The sequence below is a fragment of the Pelobates fuscus genome, chromosome 7 (genome assembly GCF_036172605.1).
Source record: "Pelobates fuscus isolate aPelFus1 chromosome 7, aPelFus1.pri, whole genome shotgun sequence".
NCBI classification, from domain to species: domain Eukaryota; kingdom Metazoa; phylum Chordata; class Amphibia; order Anura; family Pelobatidae; genus Pelobates; species Pelobates fuscus.
Window position 1 is genome coordinate 128,818,949 of NC_086323.1, and position 26,502 is coordinate 128,845,450.

Consider the following 26,502-nt stretch of genomic DNA (forward strand, 5'->3'; position numbering starts at 1 on the left):
AGGCAATAAGTCTATCAGTGTACAGGACAAGGCAGTGACTGTAAGAAGGACAGTAAGTTGTAGAAGTCTACTAGATGGGGCAGTGACTCGGAGGTAGGCAGTATTTTGTGGCTGGAAGACTAGGATAAGGCTAGGATAAGGCTCTTAGTGGGAAACAGGCAAAACGTTTAAGTATATAGAAGATGGGGTAGTGAGTTGTCAATGAGTTGTAAGTTGTGGATTTGTGGTAGATAAGATGATGGATATGTTTTTTGAAAGCCACCTGAGAACTAAGTTGCTCAGAAGAAAGTTTGAACGTTGTAGTAATTTTCTTTGCCAGAATCTTCGCATTGTTGAAACCAAAAGAGTAAAGAGATATCTCAGCAATCATCGCATAATCTGGCACCATCATTGCGACTGGACGGAAAAGAGCCTATAAATCAATTTAAAATGTCTTTGTATGATGATACTTATAAACACAAAGTAGGAACACAATAACCATTGATATATATATTATATGCAGATCCAGTAATCACTACCATTTACATTGGATATATGGATATAATTTTTACTGTTATGCACAAGGACTGAGAATATAACTTTCTATCCACTAAATACTTGATTAACTTTATATGAAAGTAAGTAATCTTGTTATGCTACCTTCAGGTTATCAGGTAATTCTGTGCGTCCAGCATAACCAGGATTCATTGTAATAAATACTGCACATGTAGACACCAAGGGGATCTCTACTCCTTCAAACATAAAGCGATCCACCTGCAAGAAAAATAATGTAAACAATACAGAAGTAACCAGCCAGTAATATATAAAGGAAACTTTCAGGGAAGAGAGAACATTAAAGTGGCACTGTCTTGCAGAACTTTCTTTTCTCCTATCGCTTCGTCTTCTCTCCCTCTATCAAAATCTGTTCCTCTTTTCTTTATTTCTGATCTAGTTTTCTTTAAGAAAACAAAGTAGGGACTATTTCTTACACTTGACATTCTTTGACCAAAGGAGGAGCTTAAATCAACTCCATTTCCAGTGTCATAGAAAGTACTCACTATTCTCCTTGACACATGAAATGGAGCTGACCTCAGCTCCTCCTTTGGTCAAAGAAAGTCAAACGTAGAAAAAACACATAAGACATAGTAGTCCCTACTGTATCTTATGTTTCAATGAAAACTAGATCGGAAATATAGAAAAGAAAAAGAGATTCTGAAAGAGGAAGAGAAGAGGAAACACTAGGAGAAAGGTAAGAGTGCCACTTTAACTTTGGAACTTTCACTGTAACTCACTCTTTGCTGTTGGGCTTTCTGAATGGTAGCAATCTGCTGGGCCACCACAGACAAGACCTCAATGTCAATCCGATTGAATTCATCAAAGCATGCCCAAGCTCCTGAACTGTATATACAGCAATACAAAAAAAAAAAAGGTTTTATAAAATCTTTGAGCAGTTCCTCTCAGTATGAGTGGCAGCAATTTATGGAAGAACCATCAATGGATCCCTCTGCTTGTTTACTTACCTCGCCAATCCTTTGAAGAACTTGCCCATAGCCATAAAATCAAGCTGGTCAGAGCAGTTAAATACTACAGTTTGGATTGCAAGAGCTTTACCCAGATCTTTGGTGGTCTCTGTTTTTCCTGTCCCAGCTGGCCCAGCAGGAGCACCTCCAAATTTTAGATGCAGTGCCCCAGTCAGTGTGAGGTAACACCTAAACCCATAAAAAAAACATATAAAGCATTATGTTTAGCGGCATCTAGTGTGATCAGCCAACCTTCAGAAACGTATTATCCACGTAATCATTACCTGTCTGTGAGGGGGGTTATGACCAAACGTCCTGTGTTACCAAGGTATTCATATCCATAAAGAAATTCAGCATTGACAGCTCTCACATAGAGATCTTCTCTAGCCCAGTAATACCTGCAGAGGGATTAACTGATATCACAAATCCAAAATACAACCAAACTAAACAAGGCTTACCCCATACGCAAAATTGACAAATATAAACTTAAATGGAGAGGAACTTGCACACAAGGAGGGGTTATACAACATTATTTACACACACAAACGCAAGACTGGCAGTTCTAGACAAATAAATAAAAAAGCAGCAACCTTACAAATAGTAAAGATAAGCTTTCATAAAATAATTACTACATTATTTTGCCAATAAATGACAGTCCCAATATAACAGTTCTTTATTGTACCATGCATAGATTAACATTCACAGGGTTAAAGGGAAACTATAGGCATCCAGATGGCTTCATCTAAAATAAGTGGTCTGGTGCCATGTCTCTGTAGCTTTACGTCTGCAGCTGCAGGCATTCCTGCAGAACGAGAATGCTTACAGTGCAGGGTTTAAATGCCTCTAGTGGGTGTAAACCTGACAGCCATTAGAGGCGCTTCCGTCTAAGTAGCAGAGTAAAACTCTGCCATTTTTTATTAAATGGTCTCAAATAGACCATCTGATTGGTGCAGTGTGGTTGCTGTGCATGCGCAGTAGCCTCCCATTGCTTTTCTATGGGAAAACACTGGATTGCCATCGATCATCGATCTCATTGATCACGGACGCAGAACCAGCCGTAGAGAGAGCATCGCACAGAGAAAGAAAAGAAAAGTGAAATACCTTTTCATGAGCACAGAAGGGACTTGAACAACTAGAGGACACTATAGTGTTAGGAATGCACATTTGTATTGTTTGATATATTGTTCCATTACATAAATTAAGAATACTAAGCAATTAAAAGTTCATGCAAACTTTTAGGCCAAATGGCCTCAGTTTTGTTATTGAAAAACTCCCCAACAATTCACATTTCATTAAATTACCCTTTCTGTGTTTATGTGATTCTTGGTCGACAAGAGTCAAATGCAACAAAAATTTAGACAGACACATAACATTAATACTAATTTTGGGTGCCCAACCTGAGCTGAGAAATCCATTCAAAATCATTTACACTGTTCACATTTTCCTCTATGAGACGGGCAGCAACATCCTTAGCGTGGACTTCAATCACGATAAGAGCAGATACGATAGAACGCTGCATGCGGGACAACTTTCCACGTACCAGTCCTACAAGGTCACTTAGCTGAAAAATAATATGGCTATTACGCTACAACAAAGTCTACATGTCACATAATAAGAACAAAGCTATAAAAGAATGAAGAGCACAGTTCCTTTAACTTCTGATTGGGATTAGAGCTGTTTTAATGTATTGGCATGCCGGGCAGTTGCCCATGAGCATAGAGGCCCCATAGACTTGCCAACTTTTCAGTTCTGGGAGATTTATTCAGAACTTTCAATCCCTCTTTATTAAAACATTTAGGTGGACTAACCAGTAGCAGCTGTTATCTGTACAAACAAATTATAAAGCAATTCTCTGCAAATAAATTTCGCAAAGGTTTGTGTTGAACACTTGATTCATAATAAAAAAATCATAGTAATTTAGTACTGTGCTATCTCCATCTATATGATTTTTTTTTTCATTTTTTCTTTTTTAAATCTTTATTTTAGTTGTGCAGGTGGGTACAAAGCATAATCATACGCCGCAACAGCGTGCATTTATATTTGAACATAGATAGATGAAACAGTGGCATATAGCATTTGCACATTTTTGTTTTGAAAAACATAATGATAGGCTAGGCAGATATGTCTAAACTATAATTATCCGTTAGCTAGTTAACTCGCTTGCAGCATCCTGCTTGCAGCATCCTGGCAGAGATGGCTCTCTTAGTTAGGGTACAGGGAACAAGCTAGTAAAGCGGTAAAGCATGGCGCTGATCACACTGTTAGCCTAGGTCAGCGAATTGATACTATCTTATGCTCCCCTGTAATGTAAAGCCTTCGCCAACTATGTGTAAGGTTAATCACTATCGGCTGTCTTCCATCTATATGATTTACCAACTGTGTACCGTGTTTATGTTGAATTTCTTGTTTTTCAAATGTAAGGCTCATGTTGTATTGTCCAAACATTTGTGTTGATTAATCTCTGCTGTACAGCATGTTTTTTAATGATTAAACACTCATTTTCTTGCAGGTCCACCTCAAGATGATTGGGCTGCAGGTAAAACTTGGTCTTGGTGCTGTACATTACAGCAATTTAAATTTTATTTATTTTGTTGGTGGGGGTTGCAAAAACAATATTTTTCGGGTTGGGGTAACCCTCTTTAACTATACTCTGAGACGTTTAGGCCTCGATTTAATATTGTTGGATAAGCTTTCCAAATGATGTAATATTTTTGGATAAACTTTTACAATTATTTTTTCAACATTAAAATATCAAAACATATATTGTATATAACAAAATATCAATATATGGAAAATATTTTAAAAATTTACAAAAGTAAAATGTTTTGATAATATTAAATCATTTAAAACGTTTATCCAAAAGTAACTGTATTAAATAAACAGCACATAAAACTTTTATTTTGAGAGAAAAAAGGAGGGCTTTGTCCTGAAAAACACACTACAGATCTTAATTAGTAAAATTAGTAGGATTATAGTACCCTATATTCCCTACCCATAAAAAATATTACATGTTTTAAATTACAGAATATATGTAATATTTCAAAAATAATAAGAGGTGGAGCACTGACCTGAGTTCCAAGCTGTGGAAAGAGCCGAGTGGACAGGTCCCCAGCCTCCAGAGCTTCAGATACTTCCTTTGTCCAGTATGCCTGGCATCCAGCTATGGTAACCTGCCCAGGCCAATGCATCACCCATTCTGTACGGGGCATCTGAAAAATACAGTCAGAACACAGTAAGAGTGAAGTCAAAATGAATAGTGGGAAGTACTGGCCTCATTTAATTTGAATTATTGTTGATCTGTCTGAATACTTTGAATTCACTTTGAAAATTAATTTTAAATGAAGTATACATTTAACATTTTGAAGAAAAACAAAAAAAAACATCAATAAAATATACACAAAACTCTAACTTACCTGGTAAAAGACTTGGTGAGGCATGAGAGGGAGAGCTACCTTTCATGCTGCAAACAAACAGGACACAGAGCACTGTGTAAGCTCTGAAATCCCTCCGCTGATGTAAGTACTGACATCAGCTAATGGAATTCTTCAGAGGTTTGATTAGGGGATTGGATCAGGACTTGGATTATAGGTAGTATTAGGGGTAGAATTAAGGGTTGTATTAAGGGTTAGATTAGGGGAAAAAGGTCCATATGTGGGGTATCATTGTACTCAAGAATAGTAGTAGAGTACAAATATGGGGTGTTTGCAGTAGTGGGAAACGCATGCTCTGTGAATTATCCCCAAATAAAACATTTGTGAAATTATTTTTTTTTATAAATTTACATTTTTTGTAGTAAAATAATTAAATGAAAAGTGTCAAAATGTGACAAGTGTCTTAGGGAAATAGCCTGAAAGATGCATTTGTTACAAATATATACTTTTGTGTAGCAGGTTTTGGATAATGTGACTACAATTAAAGTTAAAATCTCGGCATGCTAAATTTTAGCTTTAAAACCGTAATTCACTCCTTGCAATATTTGTTTTATAACTTCTATAAATTAATTGAAACCCTAGGCATATTGGGCATTTTAACAATCAGGACTAATTAGTGAATCTATTTCGGTTTTGTATTCTTTAGTTGTACTTGGTGGGTTAAAATCATTAAACGTAAAGTAAGAATTTTTTTTGTTAGTTTTTTTCAATTTTTTATTCCCATTTAGTATTGTGTCATGTATACATATTGGATATCAAGAGAAAGCACTTAAATAGAAAGGGTGAAACCATGTTGGCCTTGGTTACAAATGCGTTGCATCTCAAAATAGTTTTGGTCCTTAAGAGTTTTAAAAAAGTGTTAATGTTTAAAATAAAACACAAATAATAATAATAGTCATAGAGATATATATATTTATAGACGCTAAATATATTACTGATATCCAACTCAATGGTGTTCATTTTATCTATCTTGAAAAAATAGAATGTTGAGTTTACTTTGCTGTAAATAAAACCTGCTGCTCTCTTATTTAAAAATACAAATAATACAAACTATTAATTTCATTCTGAAACTTACTCTTCCCAATAATTACAGTGCTACCAAGGGATAGGTCTAAGGTTGAACCAGTTTTGTGTCAGACATGTAATGGCTCTTTCTCCTGCATTATCTTTTATAGATGTTCTTCTTACCTGTGGGTACACCTTGATAGATTTCTCGATGAAATCACGTATGCTGGCCTTCATGACTTTCTCCACTACTAGTAACCAATCCTCCACATTGCCTGTCGGATAAATGGGTGTAGACAGCTTGACTTCTTCTCCCTCGGCTGAATACATGTGAGTGATTTGTAGATCCGACTGGAACATAAGCTGGAAGAGCAAAGAGCAATAGATGTAGCGGGAGGTCAAAAGACGGAAAGAAAGGTGAACACAGAGATTAGTGAAAGTAAGCTACTTTACTATTTTAACGTTTCCAATACAGGTCAGCGAAAAAACTGGTATAATAAAACGGCTATCTTGTTTAATTGTAACATGTAATATTGTATGATATATAATTGCAATATGTGAAATGCAATGTAATTAATTGTACCAATAAAATGTAAGATAACATGAAGTGTGAAGTTGTCACTGGAGCTCACCCGTGCAATGTTCTCGAAACATTTTCGAAGGTGAGGTTGCACAGCAGTAGGGTCCTTAGTCTGGGACAGAATCTCCAAAAGTTCATCATCAGAAAGAAAGTAAAACCTGAAAATTGAAAGATATGATATCAAATTTCAGCAGTGTGAGCTGTGAACAGCTCACAGTGATCTGAGAATTGGAGAAGTCCATTTATGACCCAATCGTGAATGCTGCAAGGTTACCTGGGAAAAGCAGATCTCTTTGTCTCAAGATATTCGCTGAGTCCTTTCTGTACGAGCTCCAGCAGCTTGTTGCATTCGCGCAGGTTTTCCAATAGACGAGGATCTGGGCACAAGGAGATAATCTGCCAATACAAGGATTATCACTATAGAAAAACTTAGCTCATCACAAATAAATGTAATTAATTCAATAACATCTAGTAGGTCAGCAAATCTATTTAAACCTACTGAGAGCCTTATTAAGCCAACCTCACAGATCAATAGTCTTTGCAGACAATGGGGATTCATATATTAAAGGGGGGAATGTATTTTTTAAGTTTTGCATCTTTAATCCAGTATTTCCAAAATGCATTAGAACAAAAGGGGGTGTATCTCTAGACTCCACTATTAATACAGCTAGACAGGCAGATAGTCACAGACATTGCACACAGTTATGGCACCTGCTTATTTTCCTCCGCGTTTCTCATAATTTTTCTCCAGGTCCTTTCCATGGTCTGGTAACGCTTACTCTCGACAGGCAGCTGTCTGTTAATATCTTCTGAGCTAAAGATTGGTTCCAGGTAAAGCCAAGAACGCTGACAGGTCAGCCATTCCTCCAGAACATCCTGGTAATAATACAAAGATAAACAGCAGTATTAACACTTTCACCAGTCCAGCTTGTCATCCCATTCATAATATTCGGCAGTGAATATGCTGCGTTGGGATCTATGTTGTTGACAACATAAAAAAAATGGATCAAAACATCAAAACATGTGCTGACAATCACTTAAGATTGCGGTCCTTATCAACAGATAATTTGACAATATGCTTATGATTTATAACCCTAAAGCAAGAAACAGATGAGGTATTTTGATATGAGATAAAAGGAATGCAACATTTCAATATATCTATAACATGCTGCATGGGTTCATACTGAGTTTAACTTTTCAAAGCAGACCCACAAGGTACACGATCACAGAGGCTCAACTTGTGGATGTTTATATAAGGTGACAATCTAATTGATGAGTTTCCAGGTGCTTACAGCGGTTTAAGGCTCCTGCTTGCGGTGGTACCTAAGTCTGAGTTCTGCCCTACTAAGACCTCAATATTGTTGGATAAGCTTTTCATATTTTTGGATAAACTTTTAAAATATTTTTTGTTTCAAAGTATTAGTATATCAAAACAATTTCATATATATAAAAATAAAGCAATATATAAAACACATCAAAATATTACAAAATTAACATAATTTGAAGTTTATTCAAAAATGTTAATCATTTGAAAAGCCTACCCAACAATATTAGATCGAGACCTAAATGCTTCTGCCCAGTCATGTGACTTTTTCAGTCAGCCACATTGTGTGCTAGTCCTTCCTGTACATTTGTCCAATTTATTGTACTAGTATTTATTGTCTACTGGTTCATTTATTTCCTGATATTCGTTTTGTTTCTGTCGGTCTGTCCCAACCAGGAAGATTGCCATTTTCACATTGCTTGGCTGAATTCCTCAGACATTAGACTCCTGCCCTGAGATTCGGTAACCCTTGCAATGCTGAGACATACACTCTCTCAGAAGTTACCAGCAAGAGTTATAACTGTATTTTGGCAGCTTTCTAACCATATCTTTCATGCCAATTGTCTCATAAAATTTTCAGCTCATGAAATGGTGTAGCAAAGATTGGACACATTCACTATACCTGTGTTAAACGAAGTTTTCCCTCCCAAGTGCTAATACGTTCTTCAAAGGGCTTTTTGTACGGGGAGAAGGACATGCTTTGCGCCATTACTATGTGGTCATCCAGCAACTGTGAAGCCTCCTCTGGGCTCTTCAATATATAGGTCCCAGTTTCTTTGTATGGCAGTATGGTAAACATCACAGATTCCCATTCATTCACCATCTTGTCTAAAGCCTGAGAAAAACAAATGTACCAGTTAATTAAAGGGACACTCCAGAGTGGACATCGCTGCTGTTTTGCATAGACAATGGAAGTTAGTCATGACTATATTGAACACATCCAAAATGTAACCTTAGAAACCATCGGGAGCCAGTTGTGTATGTTAATGCATGAGTGAATCTCATTGATTTCTGTACAGTACTGAGAATAAAGTTATTAAGTCTTATTACAAGTTAAACGAAATTTACTCATGCCTAAATAAAAGTACTACTGCACCTGCTCTATTGAATATTCCTTGCCAGCGATTTCTGCCACCTTGGCAATGCTCTCGATGTGATCCTGCAAATTCATCTCCAGGCAACGGGTGAAGGTCAAGTTGGCCTTAGGTTTTATATTGATCTGTATTTGATCAGAGAGGATTTCCCAGTGGCGATTTCTCATGCCAGGATTGCGTAATCCCTGGATCAGTGGTATATATGGCTTGAATTCTTCTATACGGCTCTTGATGTCTTGAGCCACATCTCGGCAGGCTGAGGAAAATCATTACGAGTGTATAAAGTGGAGACATTCGTTGGTGCATACATCAACGTAAACAGATTTTGTTGCACTATAATATATACTGGTTTACTTTCAAAGAAAACATTACTCAAAGACACATAAAGCACTAGTAATCCAAAAGGGAATGGCTGGCTATATAAAAAAAATAGAAGGAAAATGCAGCTAATAAGTGAATCAGAGAGGTCGTTTTTAGAAGATAAAATTGCATGAATTTTCTAAAATACATACTATTTCAGCCAATACAAAGTGTATTCTATTTTATAAATGTAGCTTTGATTTAATATGTTTACTGGATGTTTAAAGTTATGTCATGTTTCCTAATTTAAAAGTATTTTATAGCGAATTTAAAACTATACATATGCTGTGTTATAATTCAATTCTGAAAGCATTACCATTTTTAAATTGTTAGATATATAACATTGATGACATCTAATATTAAATACTTCTGACACACAGCCTGAAAGAATTTTAATTTGCATGAAAAACTTTTGATGTAATTAATTTATTTTATGCCTAATTACTAACATTGTAATACTCTCAGATTTACTTTTCTTAGGTCACAAAGTGTCCGTTTTAAGAAACGGAATGTGTAGTTTGATCAAAACGAAGTCTATAAATGAGCACTGCCATGGTAGATGTATGAGGACACATTATCTCTTATAAATACTATGATATCATATGGCCTGAAAGGACATACCAATTTGTTATTGCAAGTTCTATCCTTTGTTACCTGGAATATCTCGAAAGTGTTTAACACATTTATGCATGGCTTTGTATGACTCCATCACGTTCTTCTCTAACTGCTCAGCATCTATGGAAGTAAGTGGGTCGTTCATCCAGCTCTCGTACCAGCGCATCCAATCTGAAGCAGTGGTCCACAGATCCCGGAAAGGTTGAAAGTCTTTTACCAGCTTCAAAAGTTTGTCATACTGCCAAAACACAAAAACATTGACTTTGCAGGTTATTACATTGCTTGCTCCATCACCAAGATAGCAACCGCCATGTGGGAAGACCAACCAGCGTGGCAGAGGACAGAGAGGGAGGCAGGCCTGGACAAGAATGCAGGCAAGATGGTTTGATTTAAAGACCTGCATAAACCCTGCCTGCAAGAGAGACCCAGCCACTTGTGACTCAGAAGCCTTTTAAACCCAGCACCCACTTTCCAGTAAGTGTTTGGATGTTTAGCAGCTCTCACACTCCTAGAGTTGTTATTCCTGGCTCTACTACTGTGATCTGCAGCACATTAGGCCTGCCTCCTAACTTCCCTACTTACAGCCTGACCGGACTTCTGGACCACTTGACTCTGCCCTCTGCCTTCTGCCTTCTGCCTCTCCCTTGTTTAGATACCTTTCCTTGGATTCCCCTGTTTTGATAAAGCTCCTGTACAAACACAGACCTATCAAAACTATACCATCATATCCAGGTTAATCTGTGGGTTGTGCAGAGTTTTAGAATCAAACATAGCCCTTGTGGGACATCACATTGAAAGGCAGTTCATTGGTTAATTATTTCAACGGAGCTTTATACAGTTGAATCTGAAGGAAATGATAACACTGCTCAGGAAAAGTGTTGAAAGAAAAGAAGAGAAGCATGATAGAGTAAAGGAAGTGAAAGGGAAAAACAAGCTATGTGGGTGAAGACTGCCCATAGAAGTCCAAATATTAAAGTCGAAAGACCACCACTTGTGAATATACGTTCCCTGTCAAACCACATAGTCTCCAACACAAATCGGAAGGAGTATGTCCAATATGGTGGAGTCTAACTGGAGTCAAATACCAGTGAAGCATAGTTTGAATCCCCTGTTCCTGTAAAATTACACAGACTGAAGATTTAGCAGTACGTTCTTACATATCTACACAGTCCTCGTCAGTAATATCTCTCTCAAGCTCCTTTTCCCATTTATTTAGATAAGGGCAGCATTTCCAGTAAAATGTAGAGGTGAAAGAAGAACATAGCATAGAAATCAGATCAGGCCTTTGATATAGGATTCCTGTAGGTTGGGAGATTAGAGCAAGTCAAATGTCGGGTAGCAAAGGAGCATATATTAACTTGTAGGGCGTGTGAAGATGGACAAATCTAAACAAGTTAGAAGCGGTCAGGGAGGTGATATAAGAAGACACCTATGGGACAGGCAGAGCTTGAAAAAGGTTGCATACACTGGAGAGTAGTCTGGTTTATATAGAGTAGATGATAAATATCTGTTTTTCTCTTAGATTCGTTATTGGATATAAAGGACAAATGAATGAAGTAAATTCTTAAAAAAAAAAAATATGAACATTACATTTGTGACAGGAAGCTCAAAGAGTCTCTCCCTGTTGTTATAGAGTTGAGCCAACTCCTGCGACTCCTTCAGTTGTTTGTGAACTCTCCTCACTTCATTGGCTATCTCGTGAACGCGAGTGATATCGAAATGTGTGGAAAATGCAGCCACAACCATCTGTGAAATAGAGCCATACGTGACAGCAGCAATTAGTGTCTATGTAACATAATATGCACAGAGGTGAGGTTCAACCATATTTTGATCATATGTTACAGACCTGCAGGGAGTCTAGACGCTCCAGGAAATTGTTCTGATCCATCACTTGGATTTTACGGAACTTTTCTTCATCTTCCGAGTGCTGGAGTTTAATCTCATCAGTCTGTTTTGTAATTTTGTATGGCCATGAAATAGCTGCCCACCTGACACAGATGCACAGAGACAACAAATACCACAGTCACATTTGCAAATGTAACATAGTCGTAGAGTGCATGTATACAACATATTTAGATAAAAAAAAAATAGAAATGCATTCTTACTTCGCATTAAAGTCCTCTTGGGAAAGGCTGTAAAAAAACTCATCCATGACATCATAATCGGAAATAACTTTAGCAGCCTGCTCCTGTGGATTAAGTTAGAAATACACATGACATGTTCAATTGGTCTTAGATTGAGTATTATAAAGTTTTCCTAGTATTTATTTTTCAGGTGACATTTGTGACTTTCTTTAAATGACCACTATAGTGCCAGGAAAACAAACTCGTTTTCCTGGCACTATAGGGTCTTTAGGTCCCTCCCCACCCTCATGGCCCCCCTCCCGCCGGGCTGAAAGGGTTAAACATTTACCTTTCTCCAGCGCCGGGCTCCTTCGGCACTGGGGACACTCCTCCCGCTTCTGACGTCAGCGCTGAATGCACATGCGCATTCAATCAGTCCATAGGAAAGCATTTCTCAGTGCTTTCCTATAAATTATCAGCGTCTTCTCACTGTGATTTTCACAGTGAGAAGCGTGGAAGCGCCTCTAGCGGCTGTTAATGAGACAGCCACTAGAGGATGGATTAACCCTATTGTAAACATAGCAGTTTCTCTGAAACTGCTATGTTTACAGCTGCAGGGTTAACCCAAGATGGGCCTGGCACCCAGACCACTTCATTGAGCTGAAGTGGTCTGGGGGCCTATAGTGGTCCTTTAAGTGAGACTTGCTGCTTGTTCTCACTAAAAAGTTGTGCATCCTCCATTATTGCACTGCAAAAAAAGGCCTGCTACAAGTCTTGCGTACCTCCAGGGTTTTTAACTGCTCTGGGATTCCTTTCATCCATTCCCTCAGGTCTGTCAGCTCCTCTACGCTGTTTGGCTTGTCAAACATTTTACGGCTGATGGCTCGGAACTGTTCTGAGACCTGATAAAGTGAGCAAATAGGTAGGATTAGGCCCAGACCTAGATTACAGAAGAAATTTCAATAATAGCCAACCACTGTTGAAGTAAACATCCAAGAAGTCTTAAAAGGGACAAACATTGTTAGACTGGACTACGATGTCAAAGCGGTTGTGTGTTACCTCATCTATTTCACGGCGCACACGCTTGGCGATTAACTCCAGCAGTGAATTAGACAGGGTTTTGCGTTTTCGGGATAGGTTTTGCTTAACGCCTTCAACGTTGATCTGGAAAGGACCAATAATGATCGAGTTGGGGAGAGCATTGTCCAGTCGTTCCTTTTCTAAAAGATGGTGTTCCACAGAAGCCTTTACCTCTGAAGCAGAATGTATCTTTGCGCTGAATGCTCTGTAATGAAACCCACACAGAAGTTTGGAAATTCAATGTAGCTGAGAACTTCCCACCAAAACCACACTGTAGAAGACAATTATGTAGATAAATCCAATGCCAATCAAAGTCAGCCAACTGGGGTGCATTTTTCTAGCATATTGATAATTAAAAGTCAAATGTACTTTGTGTAAATCTGAAAGAATTCCTGTTTACTTTATATATTAGCATAAATAGTGTAGTTATGATAGTTCCCCTTTAAACACTATTCACTTTTGTTTGGATGGTGGTATTTAAAATAAAAAAGCATTGAAGTATACACTTTTATGATCTATGCTGTAAAAACTGAGGTTATTTGTAAAACTGAAAAGGGAATTTCAAATTTAAGAATAAAATAGCAGAACTGGAACAATTCCTTTTTGCAACTAGGTATACAATTTGCAGCCTCATTGTTAATTATCCACAGATCCCAGGTTTACTGAATAACCTCATAAGATATTTAATTTAAATCAATAAAATCAAATGAACTGGAGCTGCAATCATGAACACAATATATATTTTTTTTTTATTGAAATCAACTAAATCAGATCGTCTCTCAAACGTATTTATATGACTCATAAAAAAAAGCAGCTGTGTATTGTGTTCTAGTCCCAGACTCACTTTATGAAAGTTTCTACATCAGTATTATTAAGTTCCAAATATTTCTCATATTCCTTGGCATATGCTTTTAAAGGGATCATGGCTTTTTGTATTGCTGTGTGAATATTTTTACGCATTTCTTCTACAGGGGGTTCATGCAGTCCGACAGACTCCAGCAACGGGGTGCCACTGATAAAGAGGTTTTCCAGGACAAACTGAAATCATACAAATATAGATTATATAGTTAGAAATAAAAAAAAACACAAAGACAACAAATTTAGTTAGTGTTCCCCCTCTATCCCCCCCCCCCCCCCCCCGTTGACTACTGGTGGGATGTATAATCTATATAATAATTATATAATCTATTAATTATAATTAATGGGGGTACCTAATGTTCCCCCCAGCACCCACCCATGGGTGGTGGGTGGGAGACCTAGTTTTATTAAAGGGTTAATGCAACCCTTTTTAAATAATAGTTTGTTTGTTTGTTTTTCATCTAAAATTACTATTATGCTCCCCACCCCCCATTTACAAAGCAATAAAATAAGAACGTATACTTGAAATCAACCACTAGGTGAAGTTCCCGTACTTTCTTTCCACACCTGCTCAAACGTCACTGCTACCCCACTGAGGTCCAATCATATGTTTCTCAAAGAGAAGAGGAGGGGATAAGAGGGAAAAAACGGATACATTAACCAACGCAGGGAGGCTGGGATGGATCACAAAAGCAAAAGAGGGAGGGTGGGGATAAATAAATTTCCCTTTACAGGCACTGCCACATAGAAGCTAACCACATCTGTTGCCAAAGCTCTGTCCCTGCTGATTACAGACATATTTAATGCACATATTTAATATTAGACAGCCCAGAACAGAGTTCAGGACTATGTAAGTCACATGTGTCGGGTGTGTAACTAGACCCTGTCACAAAATTGGAAATTTCTCTGTATGTGTAGTGTATCCATCAGAAACTCTGTACATACAGATTCCTGCCACTATGACCACTTTGAAAAGCAGGTGGTTGGAGTAAACCTTTTAATTATCAACGGTGGGGATCTATAGTCCCACCCCAGTCCCAACCCATTGGTGGGAACATCCAGGTTAGCCCATAGAGGGCTTCATGCAGACTGAGCTTGCATGATGGGAAAAGCCCTTATAAGGGCTTTCCCAAGCTATGCAATCTCAGTCAGACTGGTCTGATTGGTTAGCTTGTAGGCCAACCAATCATAGCACTCTGACAAGGAAGTCTCACTTCTTCATTGAGAAGCACATTTATCAGATGTTTGTTCTCAGCAGCTGACCTGTTTATAGAGTCCAGCTGCTAGAATTTAAGCTGGCATTAAATCCAGTTGAAATTTGATAAAAAATAGCAACAGAAAACAATCAATATTTATCGATTGTTAGAATAAAATCAAGGCCCATAAGATGGAGAACATAGGAATAATAATGATCCCAAAGCACACCAAAGTTTGCACATAAAACAAAAAATTTTGTGTACAAACTTTGGTGTGCCTTGGGATCATTATTATTCCTATTATATGTATATATCCAGTGTGGGAACGGATTATTTTCCTTAAAGAGCACCCGGTACTTTTTATACCACATTAAATAAATAAACGGGTGGTTACGACACAAGTAATTAACCATGGCTTAACTCTGTGATTAATAGATTACATGGGATTTTGTTCTATACTACTCACTTTCTCCAGCTGCGGTATGCTGTGTGTTGCTATGATTCCTTTGTCAAAAAGCGTCATGAGCACCACCTCAAAATTCTCCAAAGGTGTACTGAAATGAACACCGGCACTGTCCAGCACCAAATCCAACAGGAATATTGGGTTTTTACGAGGTCTGGGAAACAAGTTGTAAATGACAATTATCAACATGACTCCAGCATTTTCATTATTGCCAAGATCAAATTCTGCCATACAGTTCCTTTCTACTTGCATAGTAAATGTTTTCCATTCTATGAAGGACAGGGTCAGACAACCCACTAAGCATTTTATTGTCCAATTACAGCATACTCAGGTAGATGAAGGATGTGACTGAATATCAAAAAACTGTCACGGTACTTATCTGATCAAAGCACTCTGGACTTACTGAACGCATGTCATTTGGGAAGTACTGCCTCCTGGTTTCCTTCAGCCTTTCCGATCTGCATTTGCATCGGGAGGCGAATACTATTTAGCATAATGATAGAGAGGGACGCTGCACCCCTCAATTTATATTAATATGACGCCTAGCATTATTTCCTATTAAGGCAGCGCAACGTCATCACTGTGACCCTGTCGTGATTTCCTCTTGGTGTGTTATCTTTTTCCCTGATTTTGCCTTGTTATGCTGACTCTTCTGACTTCTGTAATATTGACTTAGCTCGTTATATTGTATTTACATTTTTCTGGTACTCTCATTTTTAAGTTAAACCTAGCTATTCTAAGGGACAGTTATATTTATTCTATTTAGTCTATTTATTCCTGACCTATACTTTTAAATTGGGTAGGGTAGCCGTGACAAAAACATACTAAGACTTCTGCCTGTATAGAAACATAGAATGTGACAGCAGATAAGAACCATTCGGTCCATCTGGTCTGTCCAATTTTTTAAATACTCTCATTAGGTCCCTAGTCTTATCTTATTGCTAGGATAACCTTATGCCTATCCCACGCATGCTTAAACTCTCTCAATGTGTTAACCTCTACCACTACTTCAGCTGGAAGGCTATTCCATGCATCCACTACCCTCTCAGTAAAGTAATACTTCCTGATATTATTTTTAAACCTTTGCCCCTCTAATTTAAAACTATGTCCTCTTGTTGTGGTAGTTTTTCTTCTTTTAAATATAATCTCCTCCTTTACTGTGTTGATTCCCTTTCTGTATTTAAATGTTTCTATTATATCCCCCCTGTCTCGTCTTTAAAATGTGTCTATGGTTGTTTCAGTAAGATAGGGTAGATAATGAAGACTTTAGATTACTCACAGAGTGACTGACGTTTTATTTTCTACTTGTCTACAGCGTGGACCAGAAGCTGCCATCTTTCTGCCACCTATTTTTGGGGGTTCCTATTATATGGATATATTGTGTGCAATAAGTGCTGTTTGAGTAGCATGCTTATCTGGTACCATTTGTCAAGTGCTGTTACTCAATAACACAATACTCTTTACCTGGAAATACAACATTCAGATTTAACAATGCATTGTAAAAATCTGCAGTTCTAGACATCTGCTACAAATTGACAATTTTTTCCAACAAAATGTTCATTCAGATGTCTATTTTCTACTTTTCTACTCTAAATAGACTTCTAAAAAATTGCATCTTCGTTTTCATCAGGGCCTACAATGTAAGCATTGCTATATTCTTTTTATTCAATTATTTCTTACTTGTATGGGCTGTTGACAAGGTCTCCTCCCCATTCCAAATTTTCGGCACAGGACAAAATACTGTAAGACGCATCCAGTATCATTTGGGCAAAGTTGACCAGAGAATCCTGCACCAAAAATCTCAGGGAGTCTTGTAAGTTGAACTTGATGAGTTCCATCAGTTGACGTAGCTTGGACATGGAGTACACTTTCCAGTTACACTCACTAAGGTCATACCAGCCTTTTCCTACATCCCGTAGACTGCCACGCACTGCATTCTTCAAGGTATTAACCCAGCTATCCTTGAGAAATAACTGAACCTGAGACAGGTGGATACAAGTAGTTAACAGTATAAGCTTTAAAAAAAATGTGAGCTCTACAGAATGTTCTAAGAGAAGAGTTTATAACATGTCATGAAATAATAACATGAAATATAAACATGCAAAAGGGCCTTCCACAAATATTAAATATGTCAAATAGCCATCCACCACAACTTTGACCTTGCGAAGACATAAAATGAATATTAAATAAGAGATAATAATTTAAGATTGTGGCTAAGACCTGAAAGACGTCTTTACACAGACTTTGAGGGGGTCTCCTAGTAGATCTTGCACATGGATACAGTACCATGTAAGCATGTCAAGAACAAGAGACTCAACAAAACTGCTTCCATTTTAGTGATTAATTAACTTCACCACAAAAAAACAAGAAAAGATTTTTTAAAAAAAATAAATGTATATAGGTACATCAACAATCATATTTAATTATGATAAGGTGTCTTTAATGTTTTTACCTGAGAGAAGGTCTGTGACTGAGTCTGTTCAAATTCTTCTAGTCTGACACATTTTGTTAGGGTTGAGTGAAACAGAGACATGGTGGACACCTTATTGCACTCTGCTCGTACTTTGCAGAGAGACTTTATGACCTCTGGCCGCGTCAAAAGAGTGGTAAAAGTGAAGGCTGCTCGGCTCTTGGCAAAGCTATACTCTGGAACGTCAACCAGCCCTGAATTGAAAACAACGCAGATTTTATTTTAGCTATTAATAAAAAAACTTAAAAATTGGCATCAGAATCAGAGGAACATAGTATATATGTACCTTTCTTAGGAGCCTTGTCTTCCAATCTATCTGGTAAAGTAACATAAGGGAATTTGTGGGGATTTGAGGAAACATGCCTGTCAAAGATTATCTTGTTCATGGTACGTTCATAGTCCAGACTGATTTCCTCTTCCAAACTTTCCAGTTGACAAGATAAACTGACAATTAGGAAAATATAAAGAGATTTGAATGGCATGTACTCAATAAACCATACATTTTATCTGGCATATTTGCCTACTATGATTTAGGGAATCATGATAAATTACTAATGGTAATCAAATTTCAGCAGTGCTAGTGCAAGAATGGCTTCACCTGTGTGTTTCTTATTGCCTCTTTTGTATTAAATCCTTTTTTTATTGAGGCAGATATAAGAAACAGTTTACCCACGGAGGGGTCGTAATGCATTGATGTGGAATTATTAAAAATCTTTATTGTACTTGTATTGAATTATTGTACTAACTCCATTTTAACTTTATACTGTGACTTCGTCCTCCATTTTGTCCTCCTAACCTGACTTCTTCAATCCTCCATTTTGTCCTCATGACTTAACTTGTTCATTCTAAAACTACATTACGTGACTGAACTTCTCAACCCAATTAATACAGTAGACAAAGACCGTGTTTCCTTCAAGGACAAGTACCAGGAGGTGCTGGCTACTCCTTAAGACTTGCTGGCTACTCCTTAAGAGCTTGTAAGATAGTACAGTTTGAAGGCCACAGAACACAGTAGTAATGAAATGTTCTATTCATAAGAGACCTTGCACCTGGACATAAAGCCTGATATCACTGACCGTGTAAAATGACGCTTAGGACCCCCTTGTCCCCCACCCGTGTCCAGAATAATCCCACCTCTGATGGGTGGGCACGGGACTAACCTCTTAATTTTACTAACCAATAGGTAAGACACTAACTCCGTCACTTAACAATTAATCCAATTGATGATGTTTATTTGCTGATATTCTAATAATCAATGATGACGCAAAATGCCTCTTAAAAGGGCCTGCGCGCCCGCTTTTTCTTCACTTGCCAATAAACTCTCTCGAAGTTATTTTAACCTGAACCTCGTGTGTCAGACTTAATTACTTCAGCGTATATACGCAATTTAATTTTATTGATTTGGACAGGAACAGATAGACTCTGAACTTTTTGGTTTACTTTCAAAAAGTACCATAACAACTTGGCGCCCAACGTGGGGCACCGGGCTATGTCTGGCCGGTGAGCCGTCCTAAGGAAGACAAGGGTGGACGGAGGAATCCAGGGGGAAGGAAGGGAGATTGATCACCTCCAGATACACGGTAGAGACTTCTGCAGAGCCACCGGTACGTTCCGGCCCCTTTGATTGACCCGTCCACGTGTCTGTGACTGCTTCCCGGGAGGACATCAAAGACAGGTAATATCTTGCCCGGTGCCTCGTTACTCACTTGTTTACCTGCATTTTAGTCTATCTGTTGCCTGGGTGTGTTTGAATTGTTTGCCTGTTTCCCCATTTTGAGATAAAGGGGGGGTGGACCTGCAGGGGATTTGCCTGGGGTTCTGTCTTGCTTGTTTTCCCCTTTTTGGGATAAAGGGGGGTGGACCTGAGGGGACTTGCCTGGGTCTTCAGTGTGTCTGTCTGTTTGTATTTTACCTCTTTTGGGATAAAGGGGGGTTGACCCGTGGATGTGTTCCTGGGGGGTCTTCTGTTGCCTGTTTTACCTCTTTTAGGAACCACGGTGCTGTGGTTGTAAGGAAAAAGAGGGGTTGACCCGTGGATGTGTTCCTGGGGGGTCTTCTTTGCCTGTTTACTTCTTTTAGGAGCCTCGTGGCTGTGGCTGTAAGGAAAAAGAAGTTTGTGGAACTGTGGGATCTGTGTAGAATCACAGTTTCCCTGTGATCCCGTTTTGTGTCACTTTGATAGCCTAGCTAGCTTCACTGTGCGCGTTCGGACTATCCAGCTCTGGTTGAGTTGGGGACGTCCTGACCCGGACCATCCAGCTCTAGTTGAGTTGGGGACGTCCTGACCCGGACCCTTCGGCTCTAGTTGAGCTGAGGGCCCACCGATTATTTAATTGTGATAGGAGACCTAGCCTTGTGGCAGGGGACTTTGTTTCCTGGGGGAATTCAGGCAGGTATTGCTTGTTTTTCGCATCACGTAGTAGTGGGACTATCTCCGCCCCAGCCCAATACCCCACCTCCTTTCCCTCCCCAGCCTGGCCCTACCCCTTCCCTTATCCCATGGCCCTGCCCTATCCCGGATATCCACTACCCCTTCCACAAGCCACTCCCCAAGTTCCGGTTATGTCCAGTCCGGCACAGGTTGTTCCGGGTGTGCCCACATCTAACATGGCCGCCACTCCTTCCCTTAACCCTAATGTAACACCTTTTCCGGCCACCAATATGGCGGCCCCCAGTTCGGCCCTGATGCCGGTAATTCCCGGTGACTACCTATCCCCAGGTTATGACTCGCTAGCCACCCCTGCATCCGGGGCTCGTTCCCAACCACCGACCCTTTCACCTCATGCGGGCCCTGCACCACGTAAAAGAGCCAATATCATAGAATTCGATGATGACGAGATGGACAGGGTGTCCCATGTCTCATCGGAGCTTGCCGCGGGAGCCCCAACTCATCGTTCTATCGATGACCCCTTTGGCCACAAAGGTCGGGGAGAACAGGCCCCTCCTAAATATGTTGCTTTTAATCCCACTCAAGCTAGTGCTCTAATGAAATCACTCCCTGACCCAGAAAAGCAGCCTATGCCCTTCTACCGAGGGATAGTTCAAATTCAAAAGACTTATTCCGCCGCATGGCGTGATTTACTGAGCATTTGTGCTATCAAAGCAGGGGATGCATATTGGCCAAGCATGGCCCGACACCTCAGTACAGATCTGCTCAGCAGTGATGTTGATTACCCCTCTGGAGTAACTTTTTGCACCCAATTAAGAGAATGGGCTAAGGACAAACTTGCAGATCAGGCTGCTGGCCTTACTGATGTTATTCAAGATAAAGGAGAATCAGTGGAAAGGTTTCATGCAAGACTGTATCAAATGTTCACAGATTTGGGGTTTGATCTTACAGATAAGATTCATTCACAAATGCTGTCAGGTGCGTTTGTCCAAGGTGTTAAAGACTCTATACGCAAAGGAATCATTGCTGCACGTCCTGAATACAAGGTTGTTCCCTTGGATACCCTGCTTTTAGTTGCTAGAGGTCTGGAATCTGTTCAGACCCCAAGAAGACCCAATCCAGCTCCACTCATGGTGGCCCGCGCTACCCCCGTCACCCCTGGCACCAGGGGTGCCAGATTAGAGGATGTAACTTGTTTTAATTGTGGGGCTCAGGGACACTACAGAAGTGATTGTCCGGAACCTAAAAAAGAACCCGGGGCACCCAGAAAGTTCTCTAAGCCTGCCCCAGGCCCCAAGACCGAGAAAAAGACTCCAATTATTGAAGAACCAGATGATTAGGAAATTGGCAAGCCTGTGTCTGTGACCCCTGTCATGGCAGTGTCTACAGGGGACAAAGGGGGGCCACTTGCCACAGTGACTTTACCCATTGAAGGCCACCCCACCACATTTCTAGTTGACACAGGTGCAGCCCGTAGTGTTCTGCGAGAACAAGACCTGCCAGACCCATCCTTCCTGTCCAGTATTGATGTCTCTTGTGTTGGAGTGGATGGCCAGCCAAGACGTAGCCCTTTAACATCTCCGCTGCGAGTTGGTTCTAGCCTGCTCGCTCGCTTTGTAGTATCCTCCACATGCCCCATTAACCTGTTAGGTGCTGATGTCCTCTCACGCCTGCAAGCATCCATCACGTTTACCCCGGATGGGCAGGTAGAAATGTTTACACCCCTGTCTGTATCAGACACTTCAGCCCTATGTTCTTTGCCTCTGATGCTGCATTTAGAAAAGCCCCGTGAGGAGACAGCAAAATTAAGGTCCAATTTCCCAGAGGAATTAAAAACACAGGTGCCCGCAAAGTTATGGTCCTCAGGCCCAGAGGACATAGGTCACCTAAATGTTCCCCCTGTGGTGGTAAAGCTTATTCCTGGAGCTAAGTTACCAAGAAAACCACAGTATCCATTAAAACCAGCACAGTCAGCTGCAATTTCTGTCCACATTAAGGCACTCTTGGAGAAGGGTGCCCTTGTCAAATGTAAATCTGAATGCAACACCCCGTTATTTCCTGTGAAGAAGAAAACTCCGAAGGGTGAGCCAGAGAAGTACAGGATGGTTCAGGATCTCCGTGCTGTTAATGAAGCTACAGTCCTGGACACCCCTCTTGTACCAAATCCTCATACTCTGCTTTCTGGAGTCCCACCATCTGCAAAATTCTTCACAGTTATTGACCTAGCAAATGCTTTTTTCAGTGTCCCACTGGACCCATCCTGCCAATATCTGTTTGCTTTCACTCATGAGATGCAACAGTATACCTGGACTGTCATGCCCCAAGGGGCACAAAATTCACCAAGTCAATTTGCAAAGGCCATGGCCACCATCCTTGACCCGTGGCAAGCCGAGCACCCAGAAGTTGTTCTGCTTCAGTATGTGGACGATTTGCTGCTCTGTGGAGATGACATACCCACCACCGAAGAGTGCTCAATTAGTCTGCTTTGTTATTTGGCAGAACAAGGATGCAAAGCTTCGCTCATCAAGCTACAGTTCTGCCAACCTTCAGTAATTTTCCTTGGACACTGCCTATCTCAAGGTACCAGACATCTTACTCGGGACCGGGTAAGAGCTGTGCTGGATATTCCGCCTCCAAGGACTTCTAAGTCTCTTCATGCCTTCCTAGGCCTCATTTCCTACTGCAGAGCATGGATCCCAGAAGCCTCTCTGCTCATGCAACCTCTCTATGACGCACTTAAGTCTGACCCTTTCTGTTTAACTAAAGAAGCTATGGACAATTTTACTGCTCTCAAACGAGCCATTGCTTCTGCTCCTGCCTTGGGCCTCCCTGACTACTCCAAAACTTTCAAATTGTTTGTCTCTGAAAGACAAGGCCACGCAACAGGAGTGCTCACCCAAACTAATGACTTAAGAGGCCGCCAGAGGCCTATTGGATATTTCTCATGTCAACTGGACATTGTGGCCAGAGGGACTCCTTCCTGCCTCAGGGCTGTTTTTGCTGCGAGAGAACTCATAGAGAAGACCTCAGACCTGGTCCTTGGCCACCCTCTGGTTGTTTTGGCCCCTCATGACATCTCTGCCATCATCAACCAAGTCCAGCTCAAGCACGTGTCTCCAGCCAGACACCTGCGCTTACAGTGTCATCTTCTTTTGCCTGACAACATTTCCATCCAAAGATGCCAGGTGCTTAATCCGTCCACTCTTCTTCCACTCCCTGAGGGGGGTATCTATTATGGATTTATCACGGATGAAACCTACATTCACCTGCTCTGTGGATGTATCAAGAAAGTCATGCATCCACATTTGACATTTTATGAAGGCGAAAAACCTCTCTGTGAAGGCCCGGATTACGCCTTCTGCACCATGTGGTACAAACCGAACATTACTCCTGAACCTTGCTATGAAGATGAGCTTTACCACCGGACCGATGTAAAGCTCACTGCACAAGACTTCTATTGTGACTCTGAAGGCAATAGCATGGTCTTGATCCAGCTACCTCAACAACTTAACTACCTTTACCGTCATTGGGATACTGCTATCCCACATATTCCTGTTACCAAGTTGAAGACAAGGTCATGGAATGATCTTGGGCCTATGGCAAAACTATGGGCCACCATGGATGAAGAACAGCTACAGGAAAATGGTATTGTCAAATACCCAACAACTGACCTTCTAGAAGCATGGCCATGCCATTTCCTGGAAAAGGAATTCCAAGATCTGGTCATAAAGAATGATTATGACCCAGAAACACCTCATGACTGTTTTGAACAGATGAAAATGGAAACAGTGCACTTACCAACTGTGCATGAGAACCCATTACCAGATCCGGATTTTACCCTGTTTGTGGACGGATCGAGATATGCCGATGAAGGTGGAACATATCACACAGGATATGCCGTAACCACAACAGATGAAGTTATTAAATCATCATCCTTACCACCAGCAATGTCTGCACAAGAAGCTGAATTACAGGCTCTGACTTCAGCCTGCAAAATTTCCGAAGGAAAACGTGCCAACATCTATACAGATTCAAGATATGCTCTAGGCGTGGCACATGACTTCGGCCTAATTTGGAAGACTAGAGGATTTCTTACCACCGCCGGTACACCAGTCAAACACAGCACTGCAATCAAGGAGCTAATGGATGCCCTCCTACTCCCCAAAGAAGTGGCCGTTTTGAAAGTAAAGGCCCATGGGAAATTGGATACAGATGAAGCAAAGGGCAACCATTTGGCTGATCAGGCTGCTAAGTTAGCGGCCAGGGATTTGCAGGAAGTGGATGAAGAAGTGTCCGGACAAGAAGAAGAAGTCCCTATTTTTGCCCTGCAAACTCTTCCTACTGATTTGCGAATTTTACAAGAACAGCAAGCTGCAGTCACTCCTGAAGAAATCCAGAAATGGAAAAAGAAAGGAGCTGTCCAAAAGGACGGAATATATTACAACAACTTCAAATTTTGTCTTCCCAGAAATTTGTATCCAGCAGTTGTCCAATGGGCACATGGGCCTGCACACCTGTCAAAAGAATTGATGGCCGCCCTCATACAGAAGTATTATGAAGCACCTGGAATCACAACATTGATCAATAGCTTCTGCAAGGCCTGTGTCATTTGTGCAAAATGCAATCCAGGAAGACCAGTTAAAGTACCTGCGAAACACCTGGCAAAGCCCATGTACCCCTTCCAGCGAATTCAAATTGACCACATCCAAATGCCCAAGAGTGGGCCCCATGAATATGCACTAGTCATAGTGGACATGTTCTCAGGATGGCCAGAGGCATACCCAGTGGCCAATATCACTGCAAAAACGACCGCAAAGCGCCTACTTACAGATATTGTATGTAGATTCGGACTCCCAGAAGTTATTGAGAGTGATCAAGGCCCAGCCTTTACAGCAACTGTGACTAAAGAAATTTGGACTGCTCTAGGGGTGACTCTAGCCTTCCATACCCCTTACCACCCACAAAGTAGTGGTAAAGTGGAGCGCATGAATGGCACTCTAAAAAACAGAATGTTAAAAATGTCACAAGAAACAAAGATGCCCTGGCCAGAAAGCCTACCAATAGCTCTATTTAGTGTTAGACACACACCTAGAGGGAAGCATTCACTGTCCCCATATGAAGTTCTATTTGGGACAGCACCCAGACTAGGTTGTTATTACCCGCAGCAGTTGCAACTCCAATCAGATGTTTTAGTAGACTATGTAACTGAACTTGCAAATGTCCTAAACAAAATACATGCCCAAGTTTTCTCTTCAATTCCAGATCCCGAATTGGATACAGGTTCCCATAACCTACTTCCCGGAGATTGGGTCCTGGTTAAGAAGTTTGTGCGGAAAAATACCCTAGAACCGAGATTTGACGGTCCATTCCAAGTTCTCCTGATTACCGCAACCTCCGTCAAATTGGCCGGTAGGCCAAATTGGATCCACGCTTCCCACTGCAAGAAATCTCCTGCCCCAGAGGAAGCGAATATCGCACAAACATGTATCTCTGGTACATCTTCTCCTTAATTAGCCTTATGAAGGCCCAGCAAGTAGCCATTACCAAAGACATTAGTGGGTACACCTTCTGGTATAATTCATCATGCACCCAGGTGGCTACTTATACCTTTGACTATTGTGATATTGTAGAATGCCCATTTCCCACACCACAAATCCAGAGCATCTATAGAGATATCCCTCATTCGAAAGACCCATATGTTTGTGTAGTTGACAAACAATGGGGGCACAATTGTGACCATTGGGGGGCGGCGGGGTGGAATGCCGGGCCTGCCTGGGGTTACAAACCAAAAAGTGCCGTAGCTAAAGTAGATGATCATGGCAGATCGCTTCTCCAGAGAATGACTTTGAGAAAGCCTGGGGGGAGCACACCAATGAAGTTAATCCTTAACATTGAACGCCCAAGCCCAACAGATGCAGACCAGTATGTGATGGGAATGTACTGGAAAAAGGGTTCCTACCAGAAATTAGGGCATTTCTACCTTAAAGATATGTGCAACTCTTCTGAGTGGCAAGGGGCCACCCATATGGTCCCTAACCCATTAAAACCTCATATCCAGACCTTTCAAGACATGAT

The 26,502-nt window shown here is 40.5% G+C and overlaps 1 protein-coding gene across 1 annotated transcript in view; it reads right to left on the reverse strand.

The window, feature by feature from the left end:
• The window catches only part of DNAH1 (dynein axonemal heavy chain 1), an 81,820-nt gene that overhangs the window by 46,080 nt on the left and 9,238 nt on the right, over window positions 1–26,502 (reverse strand). Inside the window, exons 8-31 of the mRNA XM_063426636.1 lie at window positions 18,325–18,482; window positions 18,021–18,232; window positions 17,249–17,547; window positions 15,572–15,722; window positions 13,896–14,089; window positions 13,031–13,256; window positions 12,754–12,873; window positions 12,014–12,096; window positions 11,755–11,896; window positions 11,499–11,654; window positions 9,948–10,146; window positions 8,936–9,189; window positions 8,462–8,674; window positions 7,227–7,391; window positions 6,790–6,911; window positions 6,568–6,673; window positions 6,119–6,298; window positions 4,568–4,708; window positions 2,897–3,060; window positions 1,784–1,897; window positions 1,500–1,688; window positions 1,272–1,377; window positions 640–753; window positions 263–412 (exon numbers count right to left, since the gene is read on the reverse strand). Of these exons, the coding sequence (XP_063282706.1) occupies window positions 263–412; window positions 640–753; window positions 1,272–1,377; window positions 1,500–1,688; window positions 1,784–1,897; window positions 2,897–3,060; window positions 4,568–4,708; window positions 6,119–6,298; window positions 6,568–6,673; window positions 6,790–6,911; window positions 7,227–7,391; window positions 8,462–8,674; window positions 8,936–9,189; window positions 9,948–10,146; window positions 11,499–11,654; window positions 11,755–11,896; window positions 12,014–12,096; window positions 12,754–12,873; window positions 13,031–13,256; window positions 13,896–14,089; window positions 15,572–15,722; window positions 17,249–17,547; window positions 18,021–18,232; window positions 18,325–18,482 (3,958 nt within the window). The remainder of the gene's footprint in view (window positions 1–262; window positions 413–639; window positions 754–1,271; window positions 1,378–1,499; window positions 1,689–1,783; window positions 1,898–2,896; window positions 3,061–4,567; window positions 4,709–6,118; window positions 6,299–6,567; window positions 6,674–6,789; window positions 6,912–7,226; window positions 7,392–8,461; window positions 8,675–8,935; window positions 9,190–9,947; window positions 10,147–11,498; window positions 11,655–11,754; window positions 11,897–12,013; window positions 12,097–12,753; window positions 12,874–13,030; window positions 13,257–13,895; window positions 14,090–15,571; window positions 15,723–17,248; window positions 17,548–18,020; window positions 18,233–18,324; window positions 18,483–26,502) is intronic.